We start from the raw sequence: 12,280 nt of genomic DNA, 5'->3' as shown, positions 1-12,280 counted from the left end.
AAATGCAAAACAAGCACACACTGTTGGCAAGAGCGTTTTTCTTCCAGCAGCCACAGATGTGTAGAATTATGATTGGGGAACAAACAGCCATGGCATTGAAAACCATTCCGATGTCAAATAATTCTACCCCTTGGCACACTGATGATCGCACAGAAAATGGCCAAGACCAGTTGTAAGTACAAGTTAAGAATCCACAGACATAGCCAACATAGTTCAGCTTCTGCGTTATATGAAATTTGTCACAGCAGGTACAATAGTTGAACTTTCATTTTGCAAAAAAGCCCAACTCAAACAACAAGTGAGAAAATATGCAAGATCAGTGATAAATTCATAGTGGATGACGATCTTAAATCAGGCTGTGTGCGGAGGAGGCTGTGTGGGGAGGGGGCTGCAGCCATGACGGGAAAGAACAGGGATTTTGCAGCATGATTAAAGAAAGTGACACCAGCATCAATTTGGACATTCTGTATGATTCATCACCAAGCTTTGGCATTGAAGAATTTGCAGACTGAAGTATATAAGGCTCTCAATATGGTTATTAAAATTGTTAATTTTATAAAATCCTGGGCAGTGATCACCAGGGATCCTAGACATCCGTCTGCCATGGAAAAACATAGAATTTGCATTTTTTGCAGAGAATCTTTAGTTTTTACATTTTGTGAAAAAATAAAAACATATACAGTAGTACCTCATTTAGCTGAGCCGCCATTATCCAGCTCTCCATATTAAACACCCTGGGGCTGATGGCGGGAGCCCTGCTATCCCGGGGCTCAGCTGTCAGCCCCAGCTTGGTTAATACGGAGAGCCAGATAATGGAGGCTCAGACAAACAGAGTTCTACTGTATCAATAACATTGTGTTCAACTGATACCTATATATATTGTGGCTAGGGAAACTGAAATTCAATATTTAATTTTAATCACAGAAAAAACATGGATTTTTATGTTTCTTATGGAGATTTTTTTTAAAAAAATCACAGAAAACTAGAGTGTTTGGTGATCACACACTCTTTTAGTATGTTTTGTGAACAGATGGGCACTGACCACATTCAAGTTTTGTTTCATAGCAAAGTCAGGTGGTTTTGAATTGTGTGATGAAATCAGAATTTTCCTCCTTGGGGAAAACAGACCTTGCAGATTACATATGTAATTGGACTTTTTTATTACGTTGGGTTAGCCAGTGGACATATTAGCAAATTGAATGCACTGAACCTAACACTTCAAGGTAGGCATGCAAATATACTAAATATGAAAGAGAAAATCTGGGGATTAATGAAGAAAGTTTGTCTTTGAAGATGCCACATTGAAAAGGGAGTTAGCGAGAGGTTTCCAATATTATCAGACTTTTAAAAAGAACAAAGTGAAAGTAATCGAAATGGAATTAACGACCCAATATTAACTCATTTGTCTGGACTGTATTCCCACTTTGATGAATATTTTCCTGAAGTTGAACACTACTCTCCAGATCGATTGCATTTGAAAGCCATTCTTGGTAACGGCTGACTCACTTCTAACCTTAGATATCTCAGCTCAAGAAAATCACTTAGAATTGTCAAGTGTTAAAAACTGTCGTCAAATTTTCAAATCTGACAAATCAGGATTTGACAAATTTGACAAATTCTGGATTTCTGTTAGGGGAGAGTACAAAGAACTCAGTGATAAAGCTATGAAAGTGCTGCTTCTATTTGGTTTAAGTTATTTCTGTGTGTCTGCGTTTTCAGCAGTTGTTTCCAGGAAAACTAAACACAGAAATCATTTAAACTTGGAAAACAACTAATACCTGGCACTATCAGAGATTCAACCAAGCATTGCGCAACTATGCAGTTCAGAACAGCCTGTTTTTTCCACTAAAATGTTAGGCTCTGTCCAAAGACACCAAGAAAAAAAACCTCCATAGTTTCAAATTATAGGTTTAAAAACCCAGATTAGATTAGATTATATAATTAAACAAACTGTGTATAGTTAAAGTCACAAACACCATCCAAACTCTAGAGTCCATCTTGATTCTAGTATCCTGTGTCAGGAAAAAAAAAGAAAGAAAAACAAAAGGCACTTGATATAGGGAGCCACCAAATTTTAAAATATCTGTAAGGGTACTGCAGTACTAAAAAGTTTGTGGACCACAGCTGTAGACCATCTTTAAAACTCTCTTTTATATCTTCCTTTTCTGTCAGAACACATGTATGTATGCAGTTCGTTTCCAAAGAAATGCTTCTGTAAGCTTCTGTAACCCTTCTCTAAACAGAGAGACCTCACACATCATAAACAGCTCAAATTTATCCCTTTCTGCAGTTTGCCTTTTTTGGTACCTTAATGGGGAAAAAATGAAACAAACTTCAGTCTCTGTTATTAAATCCATCCATTCTAACTCTGTGTCCCAAATAAGCTAATTCTATCAAATCAAGGTTACACTTTTTCTTTCACGGTTAGCAAAGCCATTTTTATGAGAAGCATCACTGCCGCATGTGGAAGAGATGCTCTGCCCATGTTAGGCTGGCTAAAGAAACATCATCTATATATACATACTAGGCTAATTCACCAATATCCTCTAACACCCAATATATGAAACACTTAAAGGTTATCAGTTTCTCTCTTTCGACATCAGCAGTGCGCAAGGCTACTGCTGTAAGGGACTAGCTGGCATATTTCACTAGCACCAGGATATACCTCTTGCCTTTTTGTCTGCCTATATAGTAGACTCAAAATATCCATCATGACCCTTTGATATTGTTCTTCTGTTATAGGAAGTGGACTTAACCGAACTTTGCAGTTCTCTTCTGTTTCTCTACCTGCTAGCACCCATAACAGGGCTTACAGTATAATTTTACGCTTCATGTACATCAGGCCACTAAAAGTTTGGGATTAGCTTATCTCTTGGTCCATTAAGTGTCTAACTAAGTAAATATAATGGGTGATGCACAGTAGTTTGGACTGGTACCTTTGAGAGGACTAATTGCCTGCTTGTTTCCTAAACTTTAATATTCCCCATGGGAACCCACCCCCTTTAGAGAGGATTATTCACTTGTGAATAGCTCTCTTTGCTTCTGTGAGAGCTGCACAGACTCTAGTTATCTGATGAACAGTGCATCTGTTGTTCTGGTCATGGCCTCTTAGGCCACTCTGGAGACAGTATTAGGTAAGTCAAATCCCTCTCAATGGCTCCATCCAGTCTACAGGAATATTTGGAGCGGACATTTCCTCTGTCTCAGGATCAGCCACAATTCAGAATTTTGTTGACAAGAATCTGCTTTATTAACTGCTTCTGTGCCAGAGGTTAACTCAGTCACAGGTTCTGTGTTTGTTGGGGCTGCCTTTTGAGCTTGATGCTGAGTGACAATTAGACAGTTTTGTCCTTGTGACTGTCAATGTTCCTTCCCCACTCTGAACGCGAGGGTACAGATGTGGGACCTGCATGAAAAACCTCCTAAGCTTATCTTTACCAGCTTAGGTCAAAACTTCCCCAAGGTACAAAATATTCCACCCTTTGTCCTTGGATTGGCCGCTACCACCACCAAACAAATACTGGTTACTGGGGAAGAGCTGTTTAGAAACGTCTTTTCCCCCAAAATACTTCCCAAAACCTTGCACCCCACTTCCTGGACAAGGTTTGGTAAAAAGCCTCACCAATTTGCCTAGGTGACTACAGACCCAGACCCTTGGATCTTAAGAACAATGAACAATCCTCCCAACACTTGCACCCCCCCGTTTCCTGGGAAATGTTGGATAAAAAGCCTCACCAATTTGCATAGTTGACCACAGACCCAAACCCTTGGATCTGAGAACAATGAAAAAGCATTCAGTTTTCTTACAAGAAGACTTTTAATAGAAATAGAAGTAAATAGAAGTAAAGAAATCACCTCTGTAAAATCAGGATGGTAGATCCCTTACAGGGTAATTAGATTCAAAACATAGAGAATCCCTCTAGGCAAAACCTTAAATTACAAAAAAGATACACAGACAGAAATAGTTATTCTATTCAGCACAATTCTTTTCTCAGCCATTTAAAGAAATCATAATCTAACACATACCTAGCTAGATTACTTACTAAAAGTTCTAAGACTCCATTCCTGGTCTATCCCCGGCAGAAACAGCATATAGACAGCCACACAGACCCCTTTGTTTCTCTCCCTCCTCCCAGCTTTTTAAAGTATCTTGTCTCCTCATTGGTCATTTTGGTCAGGTGCCAGCGAGGTTACCTTTAGCTTCTTAACCCTTTACAGGTGAGAGGAGCTTTCCCCTGGCCAGGAGGGATTTCAAAGGGGTTTACCCTTCCCTTTATAATTATGACAGTGACCAATTTCATTCTCCGTAACATCCCTCCTGGAAACTCAATGTGAAGACCTAGGGCCCTTCAGTTTAAGAAAGTTTTAACACAGGGGTTCCCAGACTCTGAACCGTTGTTGGCTTGCAGAGCACTTTCTGGTGGTCCACACAGTGAGGTGGCTGGTCACAAGGTGCTGGCACCTCCTTATTTCCAGCTGCTAATGCATATCGCAATCTAGCTACAAACACTTTTAAAAATTAAAGATACTTTTAATACTACTATTTTTCCAGGTAAGCAATTGCCGCAGTGGCCATAGGACTATCATGTGACATAAAATGGAAGGAGAAATGAGGCACAGCACAGTGAACAGGAGGGGAGGTATAATCAGAGACTCACTCTATTGAAATTGAGCCACACTGTGGAGGAGTTTGAGAACCCCTGACATATGCTATTGATATTGCAAAGGAGAGGACAGCATGGAACAAACATAACACAGAGGAGAGACAGCAGTGATAACTATGGAGGCAACAGAAGTGGGAGCCTGTGGAGGGCCTGGATCAATGATTCCAATCCATGTATTAAAAGAAAGGCAAATTTTGAATTATGAGGTTATAATCCTCTCAGAGTTTATGGTATCACCACACCCAGCAATAGACTTATAGCCCTATAATTCACATTTGTCTGTTACAGCACTTATTCTGGATATATTTTCTTCAAACCCAGAGATTGTCATTTTCTAAAGTTCTTCTCGTCACTACCACAACTGCCAGTGATGAATAATCTCCAGGAGTTATGCAGTGTTGAACATGCAGGTCTATCATAACTGCAAATCTAGCTCTTGATCATGCAATCAGATCTGTGCAGGGAGGATAGGGTCTGCGAACGCTGAGCAGATTGCAGGCTTGGACCAAATTTGAATGAAACAGTAATACAATTGACTAGCCTTGGATATGACTTTCTTTTTTTAATTGAAACAGAATAAAAAAAGAACTGGAAATTTACAAAGAAGATGACTTGGAAAATGTTTGTGAAGCTCTTCAAACAGAAATTGAATTTCTGCAGATGGTATGCTATTTTTATTGAGCGCTCCTAATTTCCATTAATTTTAGGCCCACCATTTGCAAACTGCCAAGAGCCCCATTTTTCACTGAAAAGGGAAAGTCAGAAAAAAATTACCTGTTAAGATTGAGACATTTTCAGCAAAAGATGCAGGGATTTAGTTGTAGGGCCACCATTAATATTAGCCTCTTGAATGCTGAACAGACCATGCAGGATGAGCTACATTGATCCTAGAGAGCAACCTTTATTTAAATAGACATGTTGCAATTGGGCCACAGAGGAGGACAACTCTCATGTACTTACTGAATGTTGTAAACTCATAGGGTTCTTTATGGAAACTGACTAGAGAAGACTGCATATTTTCTTCTAAATATCAACCTTTTCTTCAATTTTCATAACTGTTAGTTTGTGTTACATTAGCTTTATTTATTCAGCACTTGTGAATTTATGAATTTTACTACTCTTAATATTAGTTTTTTAAAAGTAGGGGACAAACACATTGCAGGTAAATACTTTAAGGGTCTCATTTTCAGGAGTGAAGGGGTTTTGGTTGATGTATTTTGGAGTCTGGTCTAGCTACTGTTTGATGATACAACTGCCACTAGGGGGAAAAAATGTGGCATCAGTGACAGGATATGGTTTATTTGGATGTATGTACATTGGTTTTAATGAACAGTAAAAATGTTTGTGCCAGAGTAGTTTATTGCATAACGCTTTATTTGGAAGGATGGTAACCTTGAACCTCATTCATTAACTTTATCATGAGCAAGTAAAACAAAGTTTTGTAAAATGCAAACTTCTACTTTTTTGATTTCTCAGAGGTCTAAAACAGATCTAAAATGTACACTCTCAAGCAAGGCCGGGAATAATGATGCTGGCAGATGCTCATATACTATGATGACAGGGGCCACATAAATACACAGAGTGAGATTAAACTCTCAAAATGAGATGCCTAATGGAAATGCTCAACTTTAAATATAGCAATGTAGCTATACTAATCTTAAAGCTGATTGAGGTGGTTTGGGAACGTTACATACTTCACTATGTATAGGATGTTGTATATGATGTGTAAACAAAATAAATTTCATTTGGTATCCTGGTACATTACATATGATACAAAGAAATTCAGTCTTCTTAAAATTCAAGGGCTAGATTTTGGCATTAGGCCACTGTGGGTATGTCTTCACTGAAGTTAAACATCTGTGGCTGTCCCGCATCAGCTGGCTACAGAGCTGTTTAATTACAGTGTATATGTTAGGCTTGGGTTGGAGCCTGGACTCTGGGACCCCATTAGGGGACATCCTTCTGGGACGCCGTAGCCCAAGCCAGTTGACACAGGACAGCCACAGGTGTTTAATTGCTATGTAGACATACCCATGTGTTGGGGACAAGGGAACAGGAGCTGTGCAAAAACAATAGTTCGCAAAAAGAAAAGGAGTACTTGTGGCACCTTAGAGACTAACCAATTTATTTGAGCATAAGCTTTTGTGAGCTACAGCTCACTTCATCGGATGCATCGAATGCTCAAATAAATTGGTTAGTCTCTAAGGTGCCACAAGCACTCCTTTTCTTTTTGCAAACACAGACTAACACGGCTGATACTCTGAAAATAGTTCCCAAAGGTATTGTACCCAAGATAGGCATGTTGTTTTTGACTCCTGTGAAAGAGTACACACAGCAACAATATCTAGTATACCTCTTTAAAGAGAGTGGTGAATACTCCTGGCCACATACTAGCCCAAGTCAGCTGACATATGGTGGAGGTTGTGACCATGTCCTTGCCCTTTTAAGTTATTTATAAAGAATAGTCTCACAATTAGGATTTGTTTCATATATTTCAAATTAACATGCATGTATCTTTCTTTTTTGCAGAAATTATCACAAAAGTCTTCAGGCAAATAAATAATTTACAGAAGATTGATTTAAATGTCACAGAAACCAGTCTTTGCAGTACTTTAGCTACACACATTTTAGTAAGCCTTTGTTGTTACGCTATCACCCTTCATATTTCTTGTTGGGAAAACAAAGATTCTCCTTTTGCTGTTTATTAATGTGGGCATTTGGTTACTTCAAAAATAATATTTTTCCTGTTTTGGCAGTGATCCCATTCTCATATTCAACAGGCATCCCTGCCTAGGCTGTTCCTTTACCATCTCTGAATATGGCACACAAGCCAGTACAGATACAGTAGAGTCCATAACTAACTCCATTCTGAGTGTACCATTTTCCCTGTGTATCCACTTTCATCATATTCCTCCTCTTACTAGAAAAGGTAATAGCCTGGGTCTCCTCTAAGACAGACACTTATGCTGCCAGCAGGAGATATTTACATGCCATATGGTTATTTATACCTTAAAAGCTCAATTGTGCAAGCTTCATAAAGCAGGCCATAACCCAGAAGTACAAAGATGAAAGTACAAAATAACTTCTATAGAGTGGCAGCAATCACAAAGCCACTCTGCTAGTAGGTACATGTTTTCTAATCCACCCCCCCACCATCACTACCTTAATTCTCATCAGTTAACATTACAGACTAAATCCTATTTTCATATATAAGTATAAGTAACTGGGCTGTTTGATGAGGATTTCCTTGGGGTTTAAGTTTAAGAAATCCTCCCCCACCCAATGCTGTATGATCCATGATTGCCACTTCAGCCTCAGGGCTGCAGGTCCATTGCCCAGGGTACTCCACAGATGTGGAGGAATCCAGGGGAGTGATGGGGAGGGTGGATCTATTTGTCCCCAGTGAAATACTGTATCCAAGCTCCACAACCCATATTTTCTTACAGTTTTTGAAAATTGACCCCCCCCCCCCTTGTGTCTGAGATGGAGGGAGAGAGTTTGATAGCAGTTTTGTCCGTGTATGGATTGCAGAATTGGTCCCAAAACATATTCTAAAACCACTTAGTCATATAAAATAGGAATTATTACCATTACCAATAACTATTGCTGTTAAAGTTGATGATGACAGTTGACTTCACAATTAATATTAAAGTGTTTTTTCATGGGAATCCTTTTAGGCCTTGATTCAGCACAACACTTAAGTATAAGCTTAACTTTAAGCATATCAGTAGTCGCAGTGACTTCAATAAAACTAGTTGCCTATTTAAAGTTACGCGAGTGCTCCAGTCCTTTGCTGAACTGAGTCAAATTAAGAGGTGTTGTATAAGGAGATATAAGTTATGTCAGAGAACCTCAAGGTGGCTAAAATGGTGTAATTTACATGGTATGGAACTGGAAGAAAGTGAAAATTACATAAATCTGGGCCTTCTCTGTACTGGGATTAGGATTTTCCTGCCTTGTTTATTCAGATAATGTCATTGTCATTGATTGTACTAGCCATGAGAATCAACTGACTAGGATTTGACTCCTAAGCTGGTGAAAACCTGTTATTAATATTCAATCTCAGTATGCATGTGTTTAAATTGTTCATTTACAAGTGTTCCTTGTGTCTTTTTTCCAATGGTATTATTTACGGGTAGCTATTCAGCCCAAACATGTAAAGTATACATGTAATAGATGTTAAATAAAAAAAGTATTTGAATAGCGTATGAATAAAATTCAAATGAGTGATATGAGCAGTATTATCCAATTAAAAATATTAGCAAAAGTTGGATTTTTTGTCTACATGAACCTGAGGAGAACATGGTGAGGCCTTTAGTGCCAATGCTAACTAAAGAAAAGCTGAGGTGAGGATTTCCTAGTTTGACAGCAAGGTCTAACATGATAAATAATTTTGCTGTTAGTTCAGCTAAAGACAATTAGAGATACAGACAACTATTTTACAGCCTTTACTCAGGCAAAACACTTCAGGGTGTTTTCCCTTAGAAATGACTGTAGGATTACGCATTTAAAAGACATTTAGTATCCCCATTTCCCCCAGATGACAATGGAATAAACAAAAAAAATCACAGCCAAAAGAGAGAGTCAACAACAGAGGCTCCTAATCTTGTGTCCATTGAAGTAGATGGTGATACAGTAGTATAATTGACTACACTGAGTGCAGGATCAGGTAGGTCTAATCCAGGGGTTCTCAAACTGGGGGTCAGGACCCCTCAGGGTGGGTGCGAGGTTATTATATGGGGAGGTCGCAAGCTGTCAGCCTCCACCCCAAACTCTGCTTTGTATCCAGTTATACATAATGGTGTTAAATATATTTAAAAGTGTTTTTAATTTATAAGGGGGGGGCTGTCATACTCACAGGCTTGCTATGTGAAAAGGGTCACCAGTACAAAAGTTAGAGAGCCACTGGTCTAATCATTCATGGCAAGTGTGAAGAGGTACACTCACCACGGGTAGCACCTCCTATCTCTACATTTGGAGATCAGCTTTTACCAACTCTGGCCTCCCCCTTCTGTCGGTTACTCATGCTGTGACTCCCCCCACAACTCGGAACGCTCCCTCTTCCTGACTCGGCCCTCTGGCCCTCTGGCCAGGCCACTGTGGGTATGTCTACACAGTAATTACAAATCCGCAGCTGGCCCTGTAGACCTTTGGGCTTGGGCTGGAGCCTAGACTCTAGGACCCTGTGAGATGGTAGGGCCCCAGAGCTAGGGCTACAGCCTGAGCCCAAAAAGAAAAGGAGTACTTGTGGCACAAGCATCTCAGGCAGGGCAGAAAAGGTGGGGGAGTAGCACTGAATGTAAGGGAGCAGTATGACTGCTCAGAGCTCCGGTACGAAACTGCAGAAAAACCTGAGTGTCTCTGGATTAAGTTTAGAAGTGTGTGCAACAAGAGTGATGTAGTGGTGGGAGTCTGCTATAGACCACCGGACCAGGGGGATGAGGTAGATGAGGCTTTCTTCCGGCAGCTCACGGAAGCTACTAGATCGCATGCCCTGATTCTCATGGGTGACTTTAATTTTCCTGATATCTGCTGGGAGAGCAATACAGCGGTGCATAGACAATCCAGGAAGTTTTTGGAAAGCGTAGGGGACAATTTCCTGGCGCAAGTGCTAGAGGAGCCAACTGGGGGGGCGCTTTTCTTGACCTGCTGCTCACAAACCAGGTAGAATTAGTGGGGGAAGCAAAAGTGGATGGGAATCTGGGAGGCAGTGACCATGAGTTGGTTGAGTTCAGGATCCTGACGCAGGGAAGAAAGGTAAGCAGCAGGATACGAACCTTGGACTTCAGGAAAGCAGACTTCAACTCCCTCAGGGAACAGATGGCCAGGATCCCCTGGGGGACTAACTTGAAGGGGAAAGGAGTCCAGGAGAGCTGGCTGTATTTCAAGGAATCCCTGTTGAGGTTACAGGGACAAACCATCCCGATGAGTCGAAAGAATAGTAAATATGGCAGGCGACCAGCTTGGCTTAATGGTGAAATCCTAGCGGATCTTAAACATAAAAAAGAGGCTTACAAGAAGTGGAAGATTGGACATATGACCAGGGAAGAGTATAAAAATATTGCTCGGGCATGTAGGAATGATATCAGGAGGGCCAAATCGCACCTGGAGCTGCAGCTAGCCAGAGATGTCAAGAGTAACAAGAAGGGTTTCTTCAGGTATGTTGGCAACAAGAAGAAAGCCAAGGAACGTGTGGGCCCCTTACTGAATGAGGGAGGCAACCTAGTGACAGAGGATGTGGAAAAAGCTAATGTACTCAATGCTTTTTTTGCCTCTGTTTTCACTAACAAGGTCAGCTCCCAGACTGCTGCGCTGGGCATCGCAAAATGGGGAAGAGATGGCCAGCCCTCTGTGGAGATAGAGGTGGTTAGGGACTATTTAGAAAAGCTGGACGTGCACAAGTCCATGGGGCCGGACGAGTTGCATCCGAGAGTCCTGAAGGAATTGGCGGCTGTGATTGCAGAGCCATTGGCCATTATCTTTGAAAACTCGTGGCGAACGGGGGAAGTCCCGGATGACTGGAAAAAGGCTAATGTAGTGCCAATCTTTAAAAAAGGGAAGAAGGAGGATCCTGGGAACTACAGGCCAGTCAGCCTCACCTCAGTCCCTGGAAAAATCATGGAGCAGGTCCTCAAAGAATCAATCCTGAAGCACTTGCATGAGAGGAAAGTGATCAGGAACAGCCAGCATGGATTCACCAAGGGAAGGTCATGCCTGACTAATCTAATCGCCTTTTATGATGAGATTACTGGTTCTGTGGATGAAGGGAAAGCAGTGGATGTATTGTTTCTTGACTTTAGCAAAGCTTTTGACACGGTCTCCCACAGTATTCTTGTCAGCAAGTTAAGGAAGTATGGGCTGGAAGAATGCACTATAAGGTGGGTAGAAAGCTGGCTAGATTGTCGGGCTCAACGGGTAGTTATCAATGGTTCCATGTCTAGTTGGCAGCCGGTATCAAGTGGAGTGCCCCAAGGGTCGGTCCTGGGGCCAGTTTTGTTCAATATCTTCATAAATGATCTGGAGGATGGTGTGGATTGCACTCTCAGCAAATTTGCGGATGATACTAAACTGGGAGGAGTGGTAGATACGCTGGAGGGGAGGGATAGGATACAGAAGGACCTAGACAAATTGGAGGATTGGGCCAAAAGAAATCTGATGAGGTTCAATAAGGATAAGTGCAGGGTCCTGCACTTAGGACGGAAGAACCCAATGCACAGCTACAGACTAGGGACCGAATGGCTAGGCAGCAGTTCTGCGGAAAAGGACCTAGGGGTGACAGTGGACGAGAAGCTGGATATGAGTCAGCAGTGTGCCCTTGTTGCCAAGAAGGCCAATGGCATTTTGGGATGTATAAGTAGGGGCATAGCGAGCAGATCGAGGGACGTGATCGTTCCCCTCTATTCGACATTGGTGAGGCCTCATCTGGAGTACTGTGTCCAGTTTTGGGCCCCACACTTCAAGAAGGATGTGGATAAATTGGAGAGAGTCCAGCGAAGGGCAACAAAAATGATTAGGGGTCTGGAACACATGAGTTATGAGGAGAGGCTGAGGGAGCTGGGATTGTTTAGCCTGCAGAAGAGAAGAATGAGGGGGGATTTGATAGCTGCTTTCAACTA

The 12,280-nt window shown here is 41.3% G+C and overlaps 1 protein-coding gene across 1 annotated transcript in view; it reads left to right on the top strand.

Moving 5' to 3' along the window:
* The window catches only part of CCDC172 (coiled-coil domain containing 172), a 32,897-nt gene extending 25,674 nt beyond the window's left edge, over positions 1-7,223 (top strand). Inside the window, exons 7-8 of the mRNA XM_048857959.2 lie at positions 5,240-5,327; positions 7,194-7,223. Of these exons, the coding sequence (XP_048713916.2) occupies positions 5,240-5,327; positions 7,194-7,223 (118 nt within the window). The remainder of the gene's footprint in view (positions 1-5,239; positions 5,328-7,193) is intronic.
* The last annotated feature ends 5,057 nt before the right edge of the window (positions 7,224-12,280 follow it).

This window comes from Caretta caretta, chromosome 7, assembly GCF_965140235.1.
Source record: "Caretta caretta isolate rCarCar2 chromosome 7, rCarCar1.hap1, whole genome shotgun sequence".
NCBI lineage: Eukaryota > Metazoa > Chordata > Testudines > Cheloniidae > Caretta > Caretta caretta.
The sequence above is the reverse complement of the archived record's forward strand: the minus strand, read 5'-3'. Positions and strand labels throughout refer to the sequence as shown.